We start from the raw sequence: 17984 nt of genomic DNA on the forward strand, positions 1-17984 counted from the left end.
CCCTCCAGATTTTTTTGGACTCCCATCAGCCCCAGCCAGCATGACCGATGGTCAGGAATGCTGGGAGTTGTAGTCCAAAACTTCTGGAGGGCACCAGGTTGGGGAAGGCTATATTAGAGTTACATTGCTCTTTTGCATGTTGCTTCTTCTAATGCCTGGTTATTCCTAAGTCCAAAGCACTCCGTAAGGATGGGCTTTTCCAAACAGAGGGCTCCTAGCAATGAAAAGGCCTTGTGCAGCTATTTCTTTTTTTGCTCCTTCGCGGATTTTTTTTCTGATGGAAGAGGAGGGCTATAAGTGGAAGACACGATCTCCTGGACCTCCATAAAATTCTGTGAATGAGGCAGGGTGGTTGCCAGATAAAATCCTCATGTGGAAGCACACTTTTCTTTTTTTGAAAGGAAATGGTGGGACTCCATTGCTGTGCCCCTGCACCATCTGAGTAGCTTGCAAGCAAAAGAAGGCCGGGTAGCTATCCCAGGTGTCGTTTCAGCTCTGCTGCATCTCCAGTACTGCAGATGGACAGGAGGTAGAGCGGCAGTTTTCAAACACGTGACACAAGGAGCCAATGAAATCCCAACTGGCCCTATAGATCCTCTCTAGTCCAGCTCCTCAGTCTGAATTGCTCCAGGCAGGACGAGCTGCCTACATCCTGACACACTGTCTGATTTCCAGCCTGCATGGCACCAGTTCTGCCCCTGAGAAGCCCTTACTGCTAAAGCATACTCGTTTTTATCTTAATTTTAGAATTTCTGTAAACCGCCCAGAGAGCCCCGGCTATGGGGGTGGTATAGAAGTGTAATAAATAAAATAAAATAAATAAATAATAAATAAAGTATCATCTTAATCATGGATCCAGACATGATAGAAGTGTACAAATTATGCTCTCTGAGTTTAGGTGCAATCCCCATAGTTCTCTATAGTAGCTAGGGGGAAATGAATTTCCCAGCATTGATATAGTGTAATACAAAATGTTGAAATACAAAGTATTTCAGGATGGCTTGGTCTTAAGAGACCCATGGACTTTACAAAAGACCTGGTTCTAGTGGAGAGGAAACTGCAAGTTGACATGTATCCACACAGCTGTCTGCATTTGGGTTCCCTCCCTGGGGGCATGGCTAGGATAAGGGCCTGCAGGCCAACGTTTATTGTCACGATGAGTGCCTGCACGTCAGCATTTACTAGTACACCACTAATAATATAATTGGATTCTTAAGGTTAAACATTATACTCTCAGAGAATTTATATGCCACTTTTCAGTCCTATAAAGGCTCCCAAGATTACTTGCAATACAATAATTAAAACATAATAGCGAAATTCAACACCAAGTCAACAACAACAATGAAAAAAACTAGGAGCAGAATAAAATAACAGGAGCATAATTGACAGAGAAGACAGAGATTTTTCAGATCGAGATCGTGGATATGTTATCTTCCTTTGTTGCAACTGCAGATTTATTTCCTCATCTTCATATTTTATTATGAAACTTGGAATTTTTAATTATTTTTTGCTGGATTAACTTAGTTTCTATTTCACAAAGGCACTCTTTCCATTTGAGTACTTCAGTCTCAAAATTCTGCTTTCACTGGAAAGATACAATCTCATCCCAATCCCTACATTTCTATCACAGTTAATCATTCACTCAACTTCTGGTCACAATGATCCAACTTTTACACCCTCGGAGAGTTGAATTTTATCAGCTCTCGATACAACATCCCTCTCACTCTCAGGCAGATATATAATCGCCTTTATTAAAGTATTATGTTCCCAGAAAGAGCCAATAAAGTATGCGCAAGATATTACCAGATGTACGTCGTGTCGCCCTGGACTGGAATGCATTCTAAGAAATAATGGCTCGCCATCACTGGCCCTTTTGCCTGCTAAACACTTTTTCAGCTAAACTTCCTTTTAAATCTGGAAAATTGGTTCTTTCTCTCTAAAGCTTCTGCATCCTGTTCTTTTTAAAAAAGTGGCAGGGGTGTAGCAAAGGGAGTGGGAGACATCGCCTTTCACAACATTAACCTGGGGGGGGAGGATGATCTCTCAAACATGACAACTCCTGGCTTTAACTCTGAAATAGAGGGTGGGCTTTGTGCTCGGATCACATCCAGCTGCCTGGTCTATCATTGAAAAATGAGGGTTGGCTGGCCAGGATTCTTTCTCCCACCAGGGAATAGAGGTCATGGTTCTCTTGTCTGATTGCAAAGATGACCTGGTAGAACAAAATGTCTGTTCATCCAAAGGACGATTACAAAAGACCCAGTGAACCGCCCAGAGAGCTCCGGCTATTGGGCGGTACAGAAATGTAATAAATAAATAAATAAATAAATTCCACCGATGCAAATATGGTACTGCACATACATTCCACTCATCTCACATAAATCAGCATAGATCCAACCTGGCCTCTACACATTTCTTTGAAGGTCTTAAGAGAGCCAACGAGCACAGGTTCTCTGGAATGACGGTAACAGGGCGGGGAAGCTGTGAAGATTTTCAGAGGGGTGTGTGTGTGTGTGTGGTTTGTCACCCTGCTCACACTTTTAATAAAACTGCACATGCTCTGAGATTCAGACAAAGCACTGTAAGTTGCAAACGCAGCCACACATGTCCAGAAGGGCTAAAGTTATAAGCATCTCACAGCAAATGACATGCCCTGTATAAGCCATCTCTTTCCCCAGGACTCCTAAATGTATCCACAAGAGCTGAGCATCCACCCGGTCATATTGGGACGCTCCTCCAGCTCAACTGGCCCTCACACTGTCTGGATTTACCCTACTGGGTTCGATGAACAATCAACACTGCCTTGGGCCCATTTCAGGTTTGCCCTGCTCAATCAAACCAAGGTCTGTCTGCTCCAGGATTGTGTATGCAACAGCAGTAAAGGCAGTTGTCTGCCTATGAGAAAATCACGAGCCAGACGTGAGGTCAGCAACAACCTGCTTTTCTTTATAGTCATACCAATGGTATGCTACCCCTAGAGCATGGGTGGACATGTTCAGGGGGTCGGGGCCATTTTTGCCTCCCTGGATCCCTGCTTCCATGGGTCACATTCCACAGGGCACCAGGAAAAAAAACTCAAAGTTGGCAGTTTGTCACTCAAATTTGGCAGCAAGCCACTGCAGTGTGCTAAAAGGCTCAAATGTAGCTCTCAAGCTAAATTTGATTTCTTTAGTGCTTTGTAGTGCTAAAATTGCCAATTCTTTTCCTGGTGGTGGTTTAGGGGCTGAAAACAGTAGCAATATCGGCCTCCTTTAAAGTTGCAACTACCCCATGACAGATGATCTGCAGAGCTGTGCTTGGAGTGATCCTGCACCTCTCTTGGCAAGAAATTGGCCGAGGAGAGGGGGAGGTTGGCTCTGCACACTGCCTCCTTTAAAGCCACAGTTGTGATCGCGTTCAAGGGGGGTGGTCCAGTATGGTCCCTGCCTGGGCACTTTCCCAAGAGACAGGGAGGAACCCAAATGTTGAGGTGAAGGGTTATTTCTGCCCCTTTAGGGGCTGTAGGACAGAGCTGTTGAGAAGAGTGGTGTGGCCCCGCCGGAGTTTCCCATTGCTTACACATCTGTTTCCATTTTCTCTTTCTTTCCGTAAAGAGCAGCGGGGATTTTAGGGGCACAAGACAAAACTGATGCTGCAGTCATTCTGGCAATTGCAACTTTCTGTAAGGCGCCCCCCACCCCCGGTCTGTCAGTCTGTGGCTTCCAGCGTGTCTGGACAAGGTTCCCTTGTTTGCCCGAGTCAAGAAATCAAAGTCCTGCTGTCAGGGTTGCGAAAAGAACATGCCAATTTTGATCACCAGACAGACAGAGTCAGACAGTCAAAACATGATATTTACGGGTACAAAGATATGCCATCAACCTCACAGAATCTCAGAGTCCTCTCTCTCTCTCTTTCTCTCTCCTGAGGTGAAACAAGATGAAAGAAAGAAAGAAAGAAAGAAAGAAAGAAAGAAAGAAAGAAAGAACTTTGCTTTTCTGAAAAACCTGCGGAGAGATAAAATGTTGACTTTATCTGCAAGGAAAAGGGATATAATTCTCCCCACCCGCCGCCACCCCGCAAAACACTCTGAGCAGGAAAGAAAGAGATAAAGACACTGTCTTATCTTGCGTTTTTAACGAGAACTGCGTTTTTACAGGAGCTTTGCCTTAAGGCACTGGGAAGCCAGACTGATCCTCAAAGGCAGTCTGTGGGAGCTAGCACGGCCTAGTGCTAGGGATTAAGTCTTGTGCGTGGATTTGAACTTGAGACATTTGAAATTACAAATCCCAGCTGAGATGTGGCCACGGAGTGGGCTGGGCTTTGGCGCAAAAGGACCCAGCCCCGGCCAAAACAGCTGCCAGGACCAGGCTGCTGCTGCTGCTGCTGCTCCTCTCTCCCCTCCTCGCCCAGCCAGTCCTGCTGGCAAAAGGAAGTGCTGTGGTAGCCAGCTGGCCAAACTTGCCTTTGGGAAGGGATGGCCAATGAGGGCACTGAATCAATCCAGAATCACAAAGCAGAGTTCCTGCTTGGTTCACAAATCCCGGCTTATTTAGAGTGAAAAGCCAGAATCCAGAGTTTGGATGACATGCTAAATTTTCAGTTTCTGGTTAGTTTAGAAGCAGCTTTAGCAAAGAGATAAAAAAAAGAGCTGACTGCACCGGCACGCTACCTATTCACATTAAGCCGTGTTTTGTGAACCGCTCAGAGACCTTCGGCTGATGGATGGTATGGAAATGTAATAAAGTATGCTAGATAAATAAAGCCAGGATTATTGGAATCCAGAATTATTTGGAATTGTTCGGTGTGAATGTGGGCCACAGGATTTGAAGCGATACACAGCAACACAGCATTTGGAAATACTTGCATCACGGTGGGAATCTTTTAGCATACAGGGATCTGAAAGAGGAGTGCAATGGGAGAAGCAGCTCATAATCTCAGCCGTGCAGAAACTCTGGCCCGTGGGGCACCCCAATCTGACCCATGTAGCCACAAGGGTTTCCGCCAGGGGGCAGGGCTTAGGCTCCAAGCTCAGCCCCCTAGAAAAACCCCTCCACTGCTATCACCGATCTGAAGTCAGAGATAACCACAAGGATTCCCCTGCTGATGTGCACCAGAAGTGGAATCCCGGTTGTTATCTGTGATCTCATATTGGAGATAACAACAGGGAGGATGAGAGGCAGCAGGTCTCGGGAGTCACCAGAGCCAGGGAAAGTGGGTTTAGCCCGCCCTCCTCCTTCCCACTAAGGAGGAAGGAGGCAGAGTGGGCAATGGAGCTGGGTCCCCTTGGCTCCTCTGTCAGAGAAGCCAAGGGGACTCAGGTGCTTCTCCTTTGCCCAACCTCCCTCCCTCCTTCCACAATGGGGGCAGTAAGTGTGGGGGGAGCGAAGGTGGGGCTGAGCCAACCTAGTCCTTGTCATTCCTCCATTGGAGAAGTGACAGGGACTAGGCTGATTTGGCTGTGCAGGGGGCTTCCCTAACTGCACTTGGTCCAGGGAGCAAATGACCTCAGTTGGTTGTGGCCACGGCCACCGGACATTATATAGGCTATGGAGGGCTGTGTGGAGTCATCAGGCCCCTCACCCAAAATTAGTTCTGCAACCATGATCTATAGAATGCCAACCATACAGCCAACAACTGAGTTGAACAGCCAACAAATGCTAGTTTCAGGCAAAGAGTTTAATTTCAAGAGAGAGGGAGAGAGAGAGAGATGCACACCTGCATCTACAACACAGCCTCTGACTCAAGAGCTCTGTTCTTTAAGGCTAGACTTACACAAGGAGATTGACATTAGTCAGGAGAGAGGGAAAGGCTTTCTGTGCATGCTCAGAAGTCTATAATCCACATATTCCAAAACTATATCTGGCCAACCAAAACAGGTTACTTGGCTGTTAAAAAATCTGCAGAACATCCAAAATAACAAAGTGACAAAGCTGCAGGATTGATCTTGGAGACATCTTTGTCATAGATCTCTGCAGGCTTTTTAAAAAATAAATATTGACCCCTGAAGAAGGCCCATATATATTATACAGGGTTGAAACACGTTGGGTTAGTTAAAGGAATAAAACTTATATATATTTTCAACATTTTGAGACTTTTGTCTTTTCATTCCATTGAGCTGTAGTAAAGCCAGGAATGTGAGGTTGCATCATATTCCATACTAAGCCTCTTACCTCTCGTTCTGCATAGAAGAAAAGGTCCTCATGAAGTTCTCCATCTGTCAGGGCAATGATGACGCTCGCGGTCCTATATCCTGAAGAGAGGAAAGCCGTTCCAGTCGAGGGGGAAAGAAATGGAAGGAAACATCAAATGGTTTATGTGAAGCAAACTGAAGGCAGCCTGTATGTTTCTTTCCCCAGGATTGTGATTGTGTACACATTGATTTATTTTGCCCGGCTGCATCATATCTAGTCAAACATGTTTTGCGCCATTTTGTGTGTGCTGCACACATCATAATGAAGATCCCTTTGTAAAACTGGTCCCTGTATCTTTACAACCATATTCACACATTATGTAGAAACAAACTCAAGTTTGTAACCAAGTAAACACTCAGCAAGCAGCTGCAGCCAATGCTGACTCTGACGGATGTAACACATGACAACACATTTCTCAATGGTAGAGTTTTTACACCACCGTTGAGAAATGTGTTGTCTGGCGGGAAAACTCCACGCAATGGTGGAGGGTTGTGTGTTTTTTAAAAACACTCCACGCAGAATATCAATGCTGTGCAGAGGAGAGTTCCTGCACAACCATTGTGTTGTGTGTTGTGTGGCAAGCTCTGTGGAGTTTTCTGTTGCATTGAGTTGACTTTTCCCACTGGCTACAGAGTTCCCTGGCAAGAGCGGCGAAAGGAGCAAGTGCCGCTCAAGGAGAGCTGCCGGGATTTTTTTTCTGCAGCAATGGCTGATGGGATACCATTGGGAGGACCGGGGGAGGAGAGAGGGCGGAGGAACTGTCAATCAAACATTGCAGTGGATTTTACTCAACTCCATGGTAGACCACAGTCATACAACGGTGGAGTTAGAACATGATGTGTGGGAAGCACGCCCTAAAAACTCAACTATTGAGTGGAGTTTTCACACTGCGTTGACTAACGGGTTGTCTGAACTGAGCCTATATTACTAATTTTCCCAAACACCCATTTGTTTCATCTACAGTTTACATTTTAAGTGAAAACTTAAACAAAACAAAAACCATATATGTACATAATAAAAGCATGTGAAATCATCCCCAGTTGCTGTCACATGGCTCTGACCAAACATGGCGGTAAATGCGAGTTGCCATCCAAAATGGCAACTGCAGTGCTAACTCCTCCATCCCTTCCATGGAATGTAACAGATGAAGTTGCCTTATATCAAAACAAGTTTCCATGGTTCCAGACAGGGTTCTTTCCCAGCTCTACCTGGAGATGCTGGGATTGAACTTGGAACCTTTGGCACACAAGTCATGTGCTCTTCCACTGAGCTACAATCTGCATTTCTTCATTCCCTGCTATTGTAGTACAGTTATGAGGAGTAGGGGGTGAGGACATGCAGAATACTGTGACGTCATAACGCAAGGCAAGTTCTACCAGGGTGGGCAGAAAGGACTTCATAGTCCACTGGTGGATCGCTGGCTACTTTCTGGTGGATCATCAAGCACCTGCTCATGGCTAGTATTCATTCAAAGAACACTGGATCAGGTGGACCTTGGCTTGGTCCAGAAAGGTTCTTCTTATGTCCCTAAAGCAAGACTTCACACCCGGGAACACAATACAAGCAGGTTATATTTAACTGTGAAGAGATCTTGAGCGTACACCAGGGGCGGGGGAAGGGTAGAACTCCTTTTCTGCCCAAGGGGCAAATTCCATTTAGGAGAAGCTTTCAGGGGTGCATTCCAGTGCTGGGCAGGGCCAAAGGCTGGAGGCAAAAGGAAGGGAACCAAAATCCCAGAAATCCCAGCCTCTTTTAGCTTCAAGCTCTTACTGCTGGTAAATGAGCCTTTGGAGGCCTTTCAACCTTTGAGAAAAAGCTGGGGGGAGAACGGCTGCACAAATGCTGGGTCACCTCTAAATGATTGGTGGTTGGGGGGTGAAGGGGTCATGGCTTTCTAGGGAGCCCCGGAGGGACAGTTTCAGACTCTCTCGTGGCAGGATTTGACCCCCCAGGCCACGAGGGGGTCTAAATTTGCACTCTAGAGCTTACCGGAGCTGTAGGGATTCCGATAAAAGTGTGATAAAGAATTATGGACAGGGAAGGGAAAGCTAGAGAAGCGCCCTGCTGTTTTCTGTAGACCTGCGCAGTTGCTCACCTTCGTAGTTTGGCCCCATCATGAACCCTGCACCTACTTTGGAGCTAGCCCCCACCAGGGCAGAATTGCTCATAAAACAGAAGAGCCAAGTCTATTATCAGCCAGATTGCAGTGTGCCATCAGAAGAGAGAGCAGATTTACTGCCAAAATACATTCTTACTGTACTACAACAAGATTGTTATCTTTGTCTTAGCTTGGCCAGGCCCGTCACTGTTGCCGGCTGAAAATCACACAACCATCGCAAAGCAGAACCAATTAACGAGAATTTCAATTGCTGCTGTCAGCTTTTAGCAATAAATCGGGAAGACCTCTGAAGGCATGTATTACATACTGAACTTGACATTTTGCTTTTCTCAATCTCAAGACTGAAGGGGGGGAAGCAAAAAACAAATGAAAGCCCCGTAATTATCAGCCTCTTTCAAATAACTTAAATTGTCAGCAAGATTCCCTCTGCCCCCGCTCCCTACCTAGACAAGGACAGCTGTATATTTAATCGCCTGCATTTCTGAAGAGGGTGGAAAATATTATATTCAGCTGGGGAATTCTGCTGGGCTGGGGTTCAGTTGCTTTTCGGGGGTGCTGGAGAAAGCAACTTTCAGAGGTATTCTCTGCAACTGAAGAATCAGAATGGATATTTTTAAAACAGATTGAAAACAAAGCCCCTCTTTACGAATTCACCTCCACCTCATGAGGCTAATTGCATGGAACAGGACAGAGGCTAATTGGGAAAGGGAGCTATTGTCCTGGGCTTATAGAGATGTGTCCAAAGTTAGTCCTATTTAGAGTAGACCCAGGCCACAGCTAGACCTAAGGTTTATCCTGGGATCATCCAGGGTTCGCCCCTGCCTGAGCACTGGATCCCCTGTGTGTCACCTAGATGAACAGGTTTGACCCCGGGATGATCCAGGGATAAACCTTAGGTCTAGCTATGGCCCCACTGAAATGAATGAAAGTTAGGTTAAACTAACATTAGGTACAACCCATGGCCAAACCCTTGTATAAAAAGATTGAAACAGTAATTTAGTTGGAAAGTTACAGATTTTGGAAAGGAAAAAATGGATAATGGTAACGTCATGTACACCACCCTGAACTCCTTTGAGGGAAAGGTGTTTGACAAATAAATAGATTTACTGGGGTCAATGTCCATTGACTCATCTACCTTGAGACAAAAGGATGGACCTAGGCCCACAGAAGGGCTGTTGCACATGTGATGATTTCCCTATAGGATTTTATTTATTTATTACATTTCTATACCACCCAATAGCCAGAGCTCTCTGGGCGGTTCACAAAAATTAAAACCATAATATAAAATACAATAAAAAAGCTCAACCAGATAAAAACAGCAGCAATGCAAAATTACAAATTTAAAACACCATGTTAAAATGTATTTATAGATTGTTAAAATGTTGGGAGAATAAAAAGGTCTTCACCTGGCGTCTAAAAGCATATAATGTAGGAACAAATATAGGATGACCTATTACAATCCCTGGCCCTATTGTAGACATCTTAAGCAAAGTTTCCTGCCTTAACACTGATTAAGATTTCAAATGTACACAGTGAAATCATGGTTTAAGATGGCAAACTAAGCCCAGTTCCACCAGGGCACCTATAGAGACAGAGCACCAAGACCATCATGCATCATGCAAGGAGAACGGTGGGAGAAATGCAATGTTTCACCATGGCTGATGCCAGCCATGGTTTGCAAACCAACCCATGCTTTTACAAGGTGGTTTGTGGCTACTGTTAGGTAGGGTTTAGATCAGGAGTGGGGAAGTGCCACCTTACTCTGCAACTCCCCACAGCCTCCTCCTGCCCCCCTCTTCCTCAGTAGTAGCTCCCAATGGAGACAGTTCTCCAGAGGGAATTTAATTACATCTTCCTCTCATAATGCTGTTCTTTTTCATACTGAAAGAGTAATATAATACATCTAAGAGAATGGACTCAGGGTTAGGGTTGTGGACTAAGGCCTAGATCCAGAGAAGCAGGTCATCAGATCTCCATACACAGAGGAGTTTCTTTCTTTTGTGCCCCAGTGAATACTAGACCACCCCAGAGGTTGTCTGTGACGTGGAGGCAGGGAGCAGCTGTTGACCGATGAAAGGAAGCCAAAGTAACTACCATTACTGATGCATGAACTTTTTCTTACCTTGAACATTTTCATGGTAAATTTGTTCACTCGCCTGAAAAAAAAACCCAAAGAGAGTTGTTAGTGATGCAGGGATATTTAGAAATTGCCGCTGCAAATGTCTGACCATGCTTGGAAACTACTATATTTTGAAGCCACTGTTAGTTGCTATTCAGGCATGATCCACCAACTGCCCACCCACGGCGAAATCAGGAGAAAACACCACACTTGTGTGGTTTGTTCTTATTTACCCTTTCAAATCCTTCATGCATGTAAGTGTCTCCTCCTGGCAGGACTTTCTGAAGCTCCTCTAAGCCTTGACGAATCTGCTCCCTACAATGGAAGAACACATGAACGTTAGGGAAAACCAGCGTGCAATGAATACGTTTGGTATGAAGAGATTTCAGCTCTTGATTTTCCAAATTAGACCTTAAATGAAATTTCATGCAAACTGAACTGGAGGTCAAAACAGACATTACTTAGGATGCAATCCTATGCAAGTTCAGACAGAAAAAAAGGCCTATAACTCCCAGCTGGCTGGGGCATGCTGGGAGTTGTAGGCCTTTTTCCTGTCTAAACTTGCATAGAATTGTGTCTAAATATGCATCTAGCAGCTATGTCTTTTCTCTCTCTTCATTTTTACCCTAGAGTAGGTGCAGGGCCTCCAATCCAGATCTTTAAAGCCCCCTTTAGAGTCCCAATCTGGATCAGTGAATGTGTGTGTACTCTAGAGCAAAAATGGGGGAGATATAGCTGCCAGATACAACTTTAAAGTTTAACCCTGGGCATTTTGGATGATAAATTTAGCTAACGTAGGGTGACCATATGAAAAGGAGGACAGGGCTCCTGTATCTTTAACAGTTGCATAGAAAAGGGAATTTCAGCAGGTGTCATTTGTATATACGGAGAACTTGGGGAAATTCCCTCTTCATCACAACAGTTAAAGCTGCAGGAGCTATACTAGAGTGACCAGATTTAACAGAGGGCAGGGCACCTGCAGCTTTTTGTAATGAAGAGGAAATTTCACCAGGTTCCCCATATATACAAATGACATCTGCTGAAATTCCCTTTTCAATACAACTGTTAAAGATACAGAAGCCCTGTCCTCCTTTTCATAGGGTCACACTAGCTAATGTTTTCTCTATGCATGTGGTGCTTGGGGCCTTATTTTTAAGTTTTGAAAATCTTTTATTCTTGATAAATATGGACTACTTCAGTCAGTTATTGGAAGAATAACTGCGTCCCAACTTGCACATTAGACTGGGAGTGCAGATGAACTTAGTTTACTTGGAAACGTGGACCAAACAAAACCCTCAAGCATCCTTACTAGCTGGATGGGTGGAAAGATAAGAGTATTTCTAGTCATAAATATGAAACCATTTCTTGGCCTGAAGACAACTAGTGGGGACAGTTTTTCCTCCTAATATCTGCTTGGAGTGAAAATTAGACTAATTAGACAAACAGATATATAAATGGTTATTAGCCATGACAGTTAAACAGAACCACCATGTACAGGGGAAGTCTACCTCTGAATATCATAGAATCATAGAGTAGCCGAGTTGGAAGGGGCCTACAAGGCCATCGAGTCCAACCCCCTGCTCAATGCAGGAATCCACCCTAAAGCATCCCTGACAGATGGCTGTCGAGCTGCCTCTTGAATGCCTCTAGTGTGGGAGAGCCCACAACTTCCCTAGGCAACTGATTCCATTGTCATACTGCTCTAACAGTCAGGAAGTTTTTCCTGATGTCCAGCTGGAATCTGGCTTCCTTTAACTTGAGCCCGCTATTCCGTGTCCTGCACTCTGGGGTGATCGAGAAGAGATCCTGGCCCTCCTCTGTGTGACAACCTTTTAAGTATTGGAAGAGTGCTCTCATGTCTCCCCTCAGTCTTCTCTTCTCCAGGCTAAACATGCCCAGTTCTTTCAGTCTCTCCTCATAGGGCTTTGTTTCAGTTGGTAGGGACAAACAACGGGTAAGAACATTACTGCTTGGGAGCTTCTGGAGTCATCTGGTTGGCCACTACTGGAAACAGCATGCTGGGCTTCATGGGCTTTCTCCTGGGATGATGGGAGTTGTAGTATGGCACATCTAGAGTGTGCCAAGTTGGGGGAATCGTCTTTAAGTTTTATGTTGCTGGATTGCTGAAAAAAGTGCAGCAGGAGGGCAAGAAATAGAAAAGGGGGAACCTCAATGCCAACCATATTTTCAAACAACTATTTGCTGCCTTCCTGGCACGTCTTTCTCCATTATCAATGGCAAATGATATGAACGGAGTGACAGACCATAGAGCCGATTTGGATAATAGTGGAGCTTAATCTCCAGGCTCCAGATTCTTTGACTGTAGCCACCCTCTCCTCTTCCATCCAAACCAATGTCAAAATTAATGAGTTCATGGGAAAGATTTTTAAAAGTCCTGGATAACCATTTTAATCTTTTTAAAATCCAGGCACACTGACAGATTAAAAACAGGCGGAACAGGGCGGGCTCTGTTGTGCTTTCACTCAGCTGTGAAAAGCGTTGACTCAGAGCCAAGTTCAGTTCAGAAGGCCTTAAAGACACAGATAAGGCCTTTCTGGTGCACAGACTATCTCTGAATGAACTCACGCTGCCGCTATCTCCATGGGAACTAGATTGCCATTTAAACCACCACCTCCACCACATGTGTGGGCCTCCACAAAATCGACTGGACAGAGTTGACAGCAGAAATTTGTTGGCAAGCTCTCATTTCCTTGAATTCCCAATTAGCACAAAGCTATTTTACTTCCAGGGATGGAAATTCCCAAAGAATCTGTACTGCATTTCACAATGATTCATTATTCAATGTCTAACACCATAATATTAAAGACAAAGGCAGGGCAGCTGAACCCCAGCCAGTATGACCAGGAGCATAAAAATATTTTATTTAAAATATTTATCTGCCTTTCCAGTGCATATAGCAACACCTAGTCTGGCTTACAATCAATGTAATTAATACCACCATATAACAAAGCAAAAACTAAAATGAACCGAACTAAGCCGTTTAGGAGAGCAAAATCCAAAACTCAATTTTAAATCTCTCCAATATTATTTAATTTCATCTGTTTATTTACTGCAGGGCTAGGGATCTATAACCTTCCATATATTGTTCCGAACATCCATCAGCCCCAGCCATCATAGCCAATAGCCAGGAATAACGGGAATTCTGGTTCAACAGCGTCTGGAGGACTACTGGTCTCTGTCCCAATTTACTGCATTTCTATACTATCCAATAGCTGAAGTTCTCTGGGTGGTTCACAAAATAAATGTTTGTACCATAAAATACATAAATGTGCTCAAACAACGTAAAATCTAAAAAAGATTAAAACATTCACAGAATAAAACCAAAGTAAAATCAACAGCAGAGGACAGAAACAATGCAAGGCTCTAAAACGCACCAACACATATTGAAAGCTGGCAGCCTGGGAGAATGAAAAGTAAGACACAGGCTGGTTTGGCATTCTCTCATTCATTCACTCACTCACTCGTTCAAGTATTTTATTATACTTTCCCACAAAGCTCAAAGGAGGTTTACACTAAACAACAATCCAGAAAATATGAAAATAAACAATTCTAAATTGGAATTAAAACACAAAACAGACACAATAATAATAATACTTCTTAAAATTGGGGAAATAGGAAGGTTGGTGCTCTCCCAGGGGCTGTATTGACGTCGTCTTTGCCCCAGGGTGGCTGCAAATCTGTGCAGTGTCGGTTAGATGACGCAGCCGCAGATTCGAAGCCACCCTGGGGCAAAGAGCCGAAGACGCATGGCTGAAAAGTTGAGGACTTGCCCCGACTTTTCCAGCCAGAGCAAGGGCAGCCCCTAATTGGTCACTACCGCCCGAGCAGAGGGCAGGGGGCAGGCCAGCAAGCGGAATGGGCACCAGAATGCCCTGCGCTGCCTTGCCGTGGGGAGAAGAGCTTATTCTCTTCCCCCAAGCTGCTTCCTCCTCCTCCTCCTCGCCCTAGTCTCAGGGAGGGACGGGAGAGGGGGCGGATGACTGCTGTAAACCCTGTGCTCGCTCATTGGTGTGAGGATTATCTGGCGCAACCCTGCAGAAGCGAAAGCGCAGGGTTTGGGGGGAACGCGGCACCAACTGGGCCCCATGAAGCTAGCCCCCCAATTGCTTTCTGGGAGGTTCCAATGCTACAATGTTTATTTATTTATTTATTGCATTTTTATACCGCCCAATAGCCGAAGCTCTCTGGGCGGTTCACAAAAATTAAAACCATTCAAAGTGTAAAACAAACAGTATAAAAACATGGTATAAAATACAATATAAAAGCACAACCAGGATAAAATCAACCGCGGTGCAGAAATACAAATTTAAAATACAAAGTTAAAACAGCAAAGTTACAATTGAATTTTTAGACAGTTAAAATGCTGAGAGAATAAAAAGGTGTAGGTGCCAGGCGAACCTCCTTAGGGAGCTCATTCCACAGCCAGGGCACCACAGCACAGAAGGCCCTCCTCCTAGTAGTCACCTGCCTCGCTTCATTTGGCAGGGGCTCACGGAGAAGGACCCCTGAGGATGACCTTAGGTTCCGGGCAGGTACATATGGGAGGAGACTTCCTTTAGATAGCCTGGCCCCAAGCTGTTTAGGGCTTTGTATGTTAGTACCAGCACTTTGAATTGGGCCCGGACCTGGACTTTCAGTCAATGAAGTTGTAAAAGGACTGGCGTAATGTGATTTCGCCGGCCAGTCCCTGTTAATAAATGGGCTGCCCTGTTTTGTACCAGTTGAAGTTTCCAGACCGTTTTCAAAGGCAGCCTCACGTATAGCACATTGCAGTAATCCAAACGAGAGGTTATGAGAGCATGGATAACTGTAGCTGGGCTTGATTGAAAATGTCCAGCCCCTGGTCAACACCCTCCAAGCCTGTAACATGGGAGGAACAGGCAGCAACACCGAACAAACAGCTGGGGCCGCCCACGGTGAGTGGGATTCATCTGGGGAGGGTGGTCCTTCAGGACTGAGGGCCTCAAGCATGTTCCATGTATTGGAAACCATTGCATGCATGCCACTGGACTTCCATTGTGTAGATTGCAAACCACCAGAGAGCTTTGGCTATGGGGCGGTATATAAATGTTAATAATATTAATAATAATAATAATAATAATAATAATAATAATAATAATAATTAATATCCCAAAAGCCCTGTTAACATGACTTTATATATGCAGGCTATAAACATTCAGTAATGAAGCAAGAGAAGTGAGCAAAATCAAATTGTTCCAGTATTAAATCATATAATTTAATATCAGAAATAACCAGAATAACCAGAAATAAACAACACCAAAAATAACCAGTGCCAGAAATAATGAAATGTATTTTGTTCATATGTCTTCTTTAGTGGTCTAGTATGTAAAAGGGTATATGAAAAGGTATATAGAAACACCCACACACCCACACACCTGAATTTAGTGTATCCACCTGCAATTATAAAAACAAATGTATTTTTTAAAAAAACCAAAGAGCAAACCAACCACTAGTTCCCTAAATATATGGGGGGGGGGGAACCCCACCATATAGATACGGTCGAAACACATTTGGTTATTTCTGGCATTGAATGATATGATTGTACCCTTTGATTTTGCTCTCTTCTACTGCTTGACGACAATGTTTGTAGCCTGCATAGATAAAGTTATTTATCAGGGCATTTTGGACATTATTCACCTTCACCCGTTTTCTTACCCCAATTGTTTATTGCCTCAAAAGTAGCATTCAGCGTGCAGGTGCCTATGGTAGCCCGGCCCAAACAGGTGGTCTCCAGATGTGTTGGACTACAACTCCCAAAATCCCCAGCCAGATTCTGGGAGTTGTAGCCCAACACACCTGGAGGGCGCCCAGTTGGGGCAGGCTGGCCTGCAGCCTTTGCAGCCCTCGCCTTCTCCGCTCCCACTTACCTGTCTTCAGTAAGTGTCATTAGAGTCGAGCCTCTAGTTGAGAAAACAATGAAGGACATCCTCAGTTGGGGGCTGCAGAAAGACAAGTCACCCAGGCGTTACAACGCGCACGGATCGCTCGAGTTCTCTACACCTGATTACTGGCAGCCGAGTGTAAGGGCTGCTGGACTCCACTGAAAAGCACAGAAGGGAGGCGAAGAGATTCAGGTGTTCTTCCTGGGGCATTAGGTTTGTGACCTGCTCGTTGGTGATGGCAAGTTTCCAGTGAGGAGAAGGACCGCTCCCATGTTTGTCCTTCCATCTCCCATCTTTGGGGTTTTTCTCCCCACGGGCAACTCTCCCCTCCCTTAGGATGCTCTCCGCTGAAATCTGCTTTTTCTGATACTTCTTGACTGTATTCAGACAACACAATAATCTACGATGGCTCATTTAACCCATTTATTTATAGCTGATTTAACCCATCGTGAGTTATTGGCTGAGTTCGGACAACACGCTAATCAACTGGGTGGGTGGGTGCCATGACACAGGCTCTTTACCACAGGCCTGTCCACGGACACTCCCTGCTCAAGCTAAGCACCACCACTTTATGAGCCTGAGGTGAGGGACAAACACCACCTTTCTACAAACTCTGTGGAGAAAGGGGTTAAACAGGAATAATTTCAGGAATAAAATAATGTGCTGTGAATTACATGTGCTGATGGTGAATTAATGTCAGAACGGGTATTATATGTAGATAACTGCAGATGATAAATGCCAAGGAAACACGTGGGATTTTTGTGGTAGTAAAACAAACTGAATAAAAAATTATTTCAATTTTCCCAAACTTTGTTTCATAATAAAACTTGTCAGACCCTTGTTAAAACCTCTCATCCGATCCTTTCTCTCTTCTCATACACGCTTTCCTTCCTCTCACACCTTCACTCTTGAACTTTCTTTATTATCAGGATTGTTTAATACACACCAACTGACTATCTGCACACTACACTCAAAAGACAAACCTCTTTACCCTGAGCCTCTAATTCTCCCCTCGAACCCAAGTACTTTAAAAACACCCCCCCTTTATCACCTCAGTCATTCCCTTATATATCCTCCTCCCCCTTCCTAAGATATTCAATCTCCACCCACTCAGGTCAACATTCTAAACACAATAGACTTACAAATGTAGACATAGATTAGGGAACTGACTTGTGGGGTGTAATGCCACAGGGGGGTAATAGGAACAGAATGGGAAACAACCGTTGATTAGCGTGCCGTTCGAATTCAGCCACTGTGTCGGGTGGTGGGATTTTTTTTTTATCCCACGATGGCTTGTTTGCCTGAAATGAGCCACTCTGATGACCAACACTTCTCAGTGCATCACTTTGGGCTCAATGGGGGAAAGAGATGCTGCCTATGGCTCCAGGGGCATAAAAACCCCATACCTGTTAGGTTAAAGGCAATAGCCTAGCCTTCCCCACCCCAGCAGCCTCCAGATGTGGACTACAGATCTCATCATCCACAGCCAGCATGCCCAGTGGTAAGGAATGCTGGAAGCTGTTGTCCAGCACATTCAGAAGGCTCCAGATGGGCAAGGCTGAAGCGAGCCCCATGCAAAACCTCTACTCCAACACAAGGGAGTCCCCCACAGATGCACTGAATTCATTGGGACAACTGGCTTTGTCCAGACT

The 17984-nt window shown here is 44.8% G+C and overlaps 1 protein-coding gene across 1 annotated transcript in view; it reads right to left on the reverse strand.

Moving 5' to 3' along the window:
* ANTXR1 (ANTXR cell adhesion molecule 1) overlaps positions 1–17984 on the reverse strand; it is a 177213-nt gene that overhangs the window by 139731 nt on the left and 19498 nt on the right. Inside the window, exons 3-6 of the mRNA XM_063138838.1 lie at positions 16318–16389; positions 10642–10723; positions 10412–10445; positions 6150–6229 (exon numbers count right to left, since the gene is read on the reverse strand). Of these exons, the coding sequence (XP_062994908.1) occupies positions 6150–6229; positions 10412–10445; positions 10642–10723; positions 16318–16389 (268 nt within the window). The remainder of the gene's footprint in view (positions 1–6149; positions 6230–10411; positions 10446–10641; positions 10724–16317; positions 16390–17984) is intronic.

This window comes from Elgaria multicarinata, chromosome 12 (assembly GCF_023053635.1).
Source record: "Elgaria multicarinata webbii isolate HBS135686 ecotype San Diego chromosome 12, rElgMul1.1.pri, whole genome shotgun sequence".
In the NCBI taxonomy this organism is placed as follows: domain Eukaryota; kingdom Metazoa; phylum Chordata; class Lepidosauria; order Squamata; family Anguidae; genus Elgaria; species Elgaria multicarinata.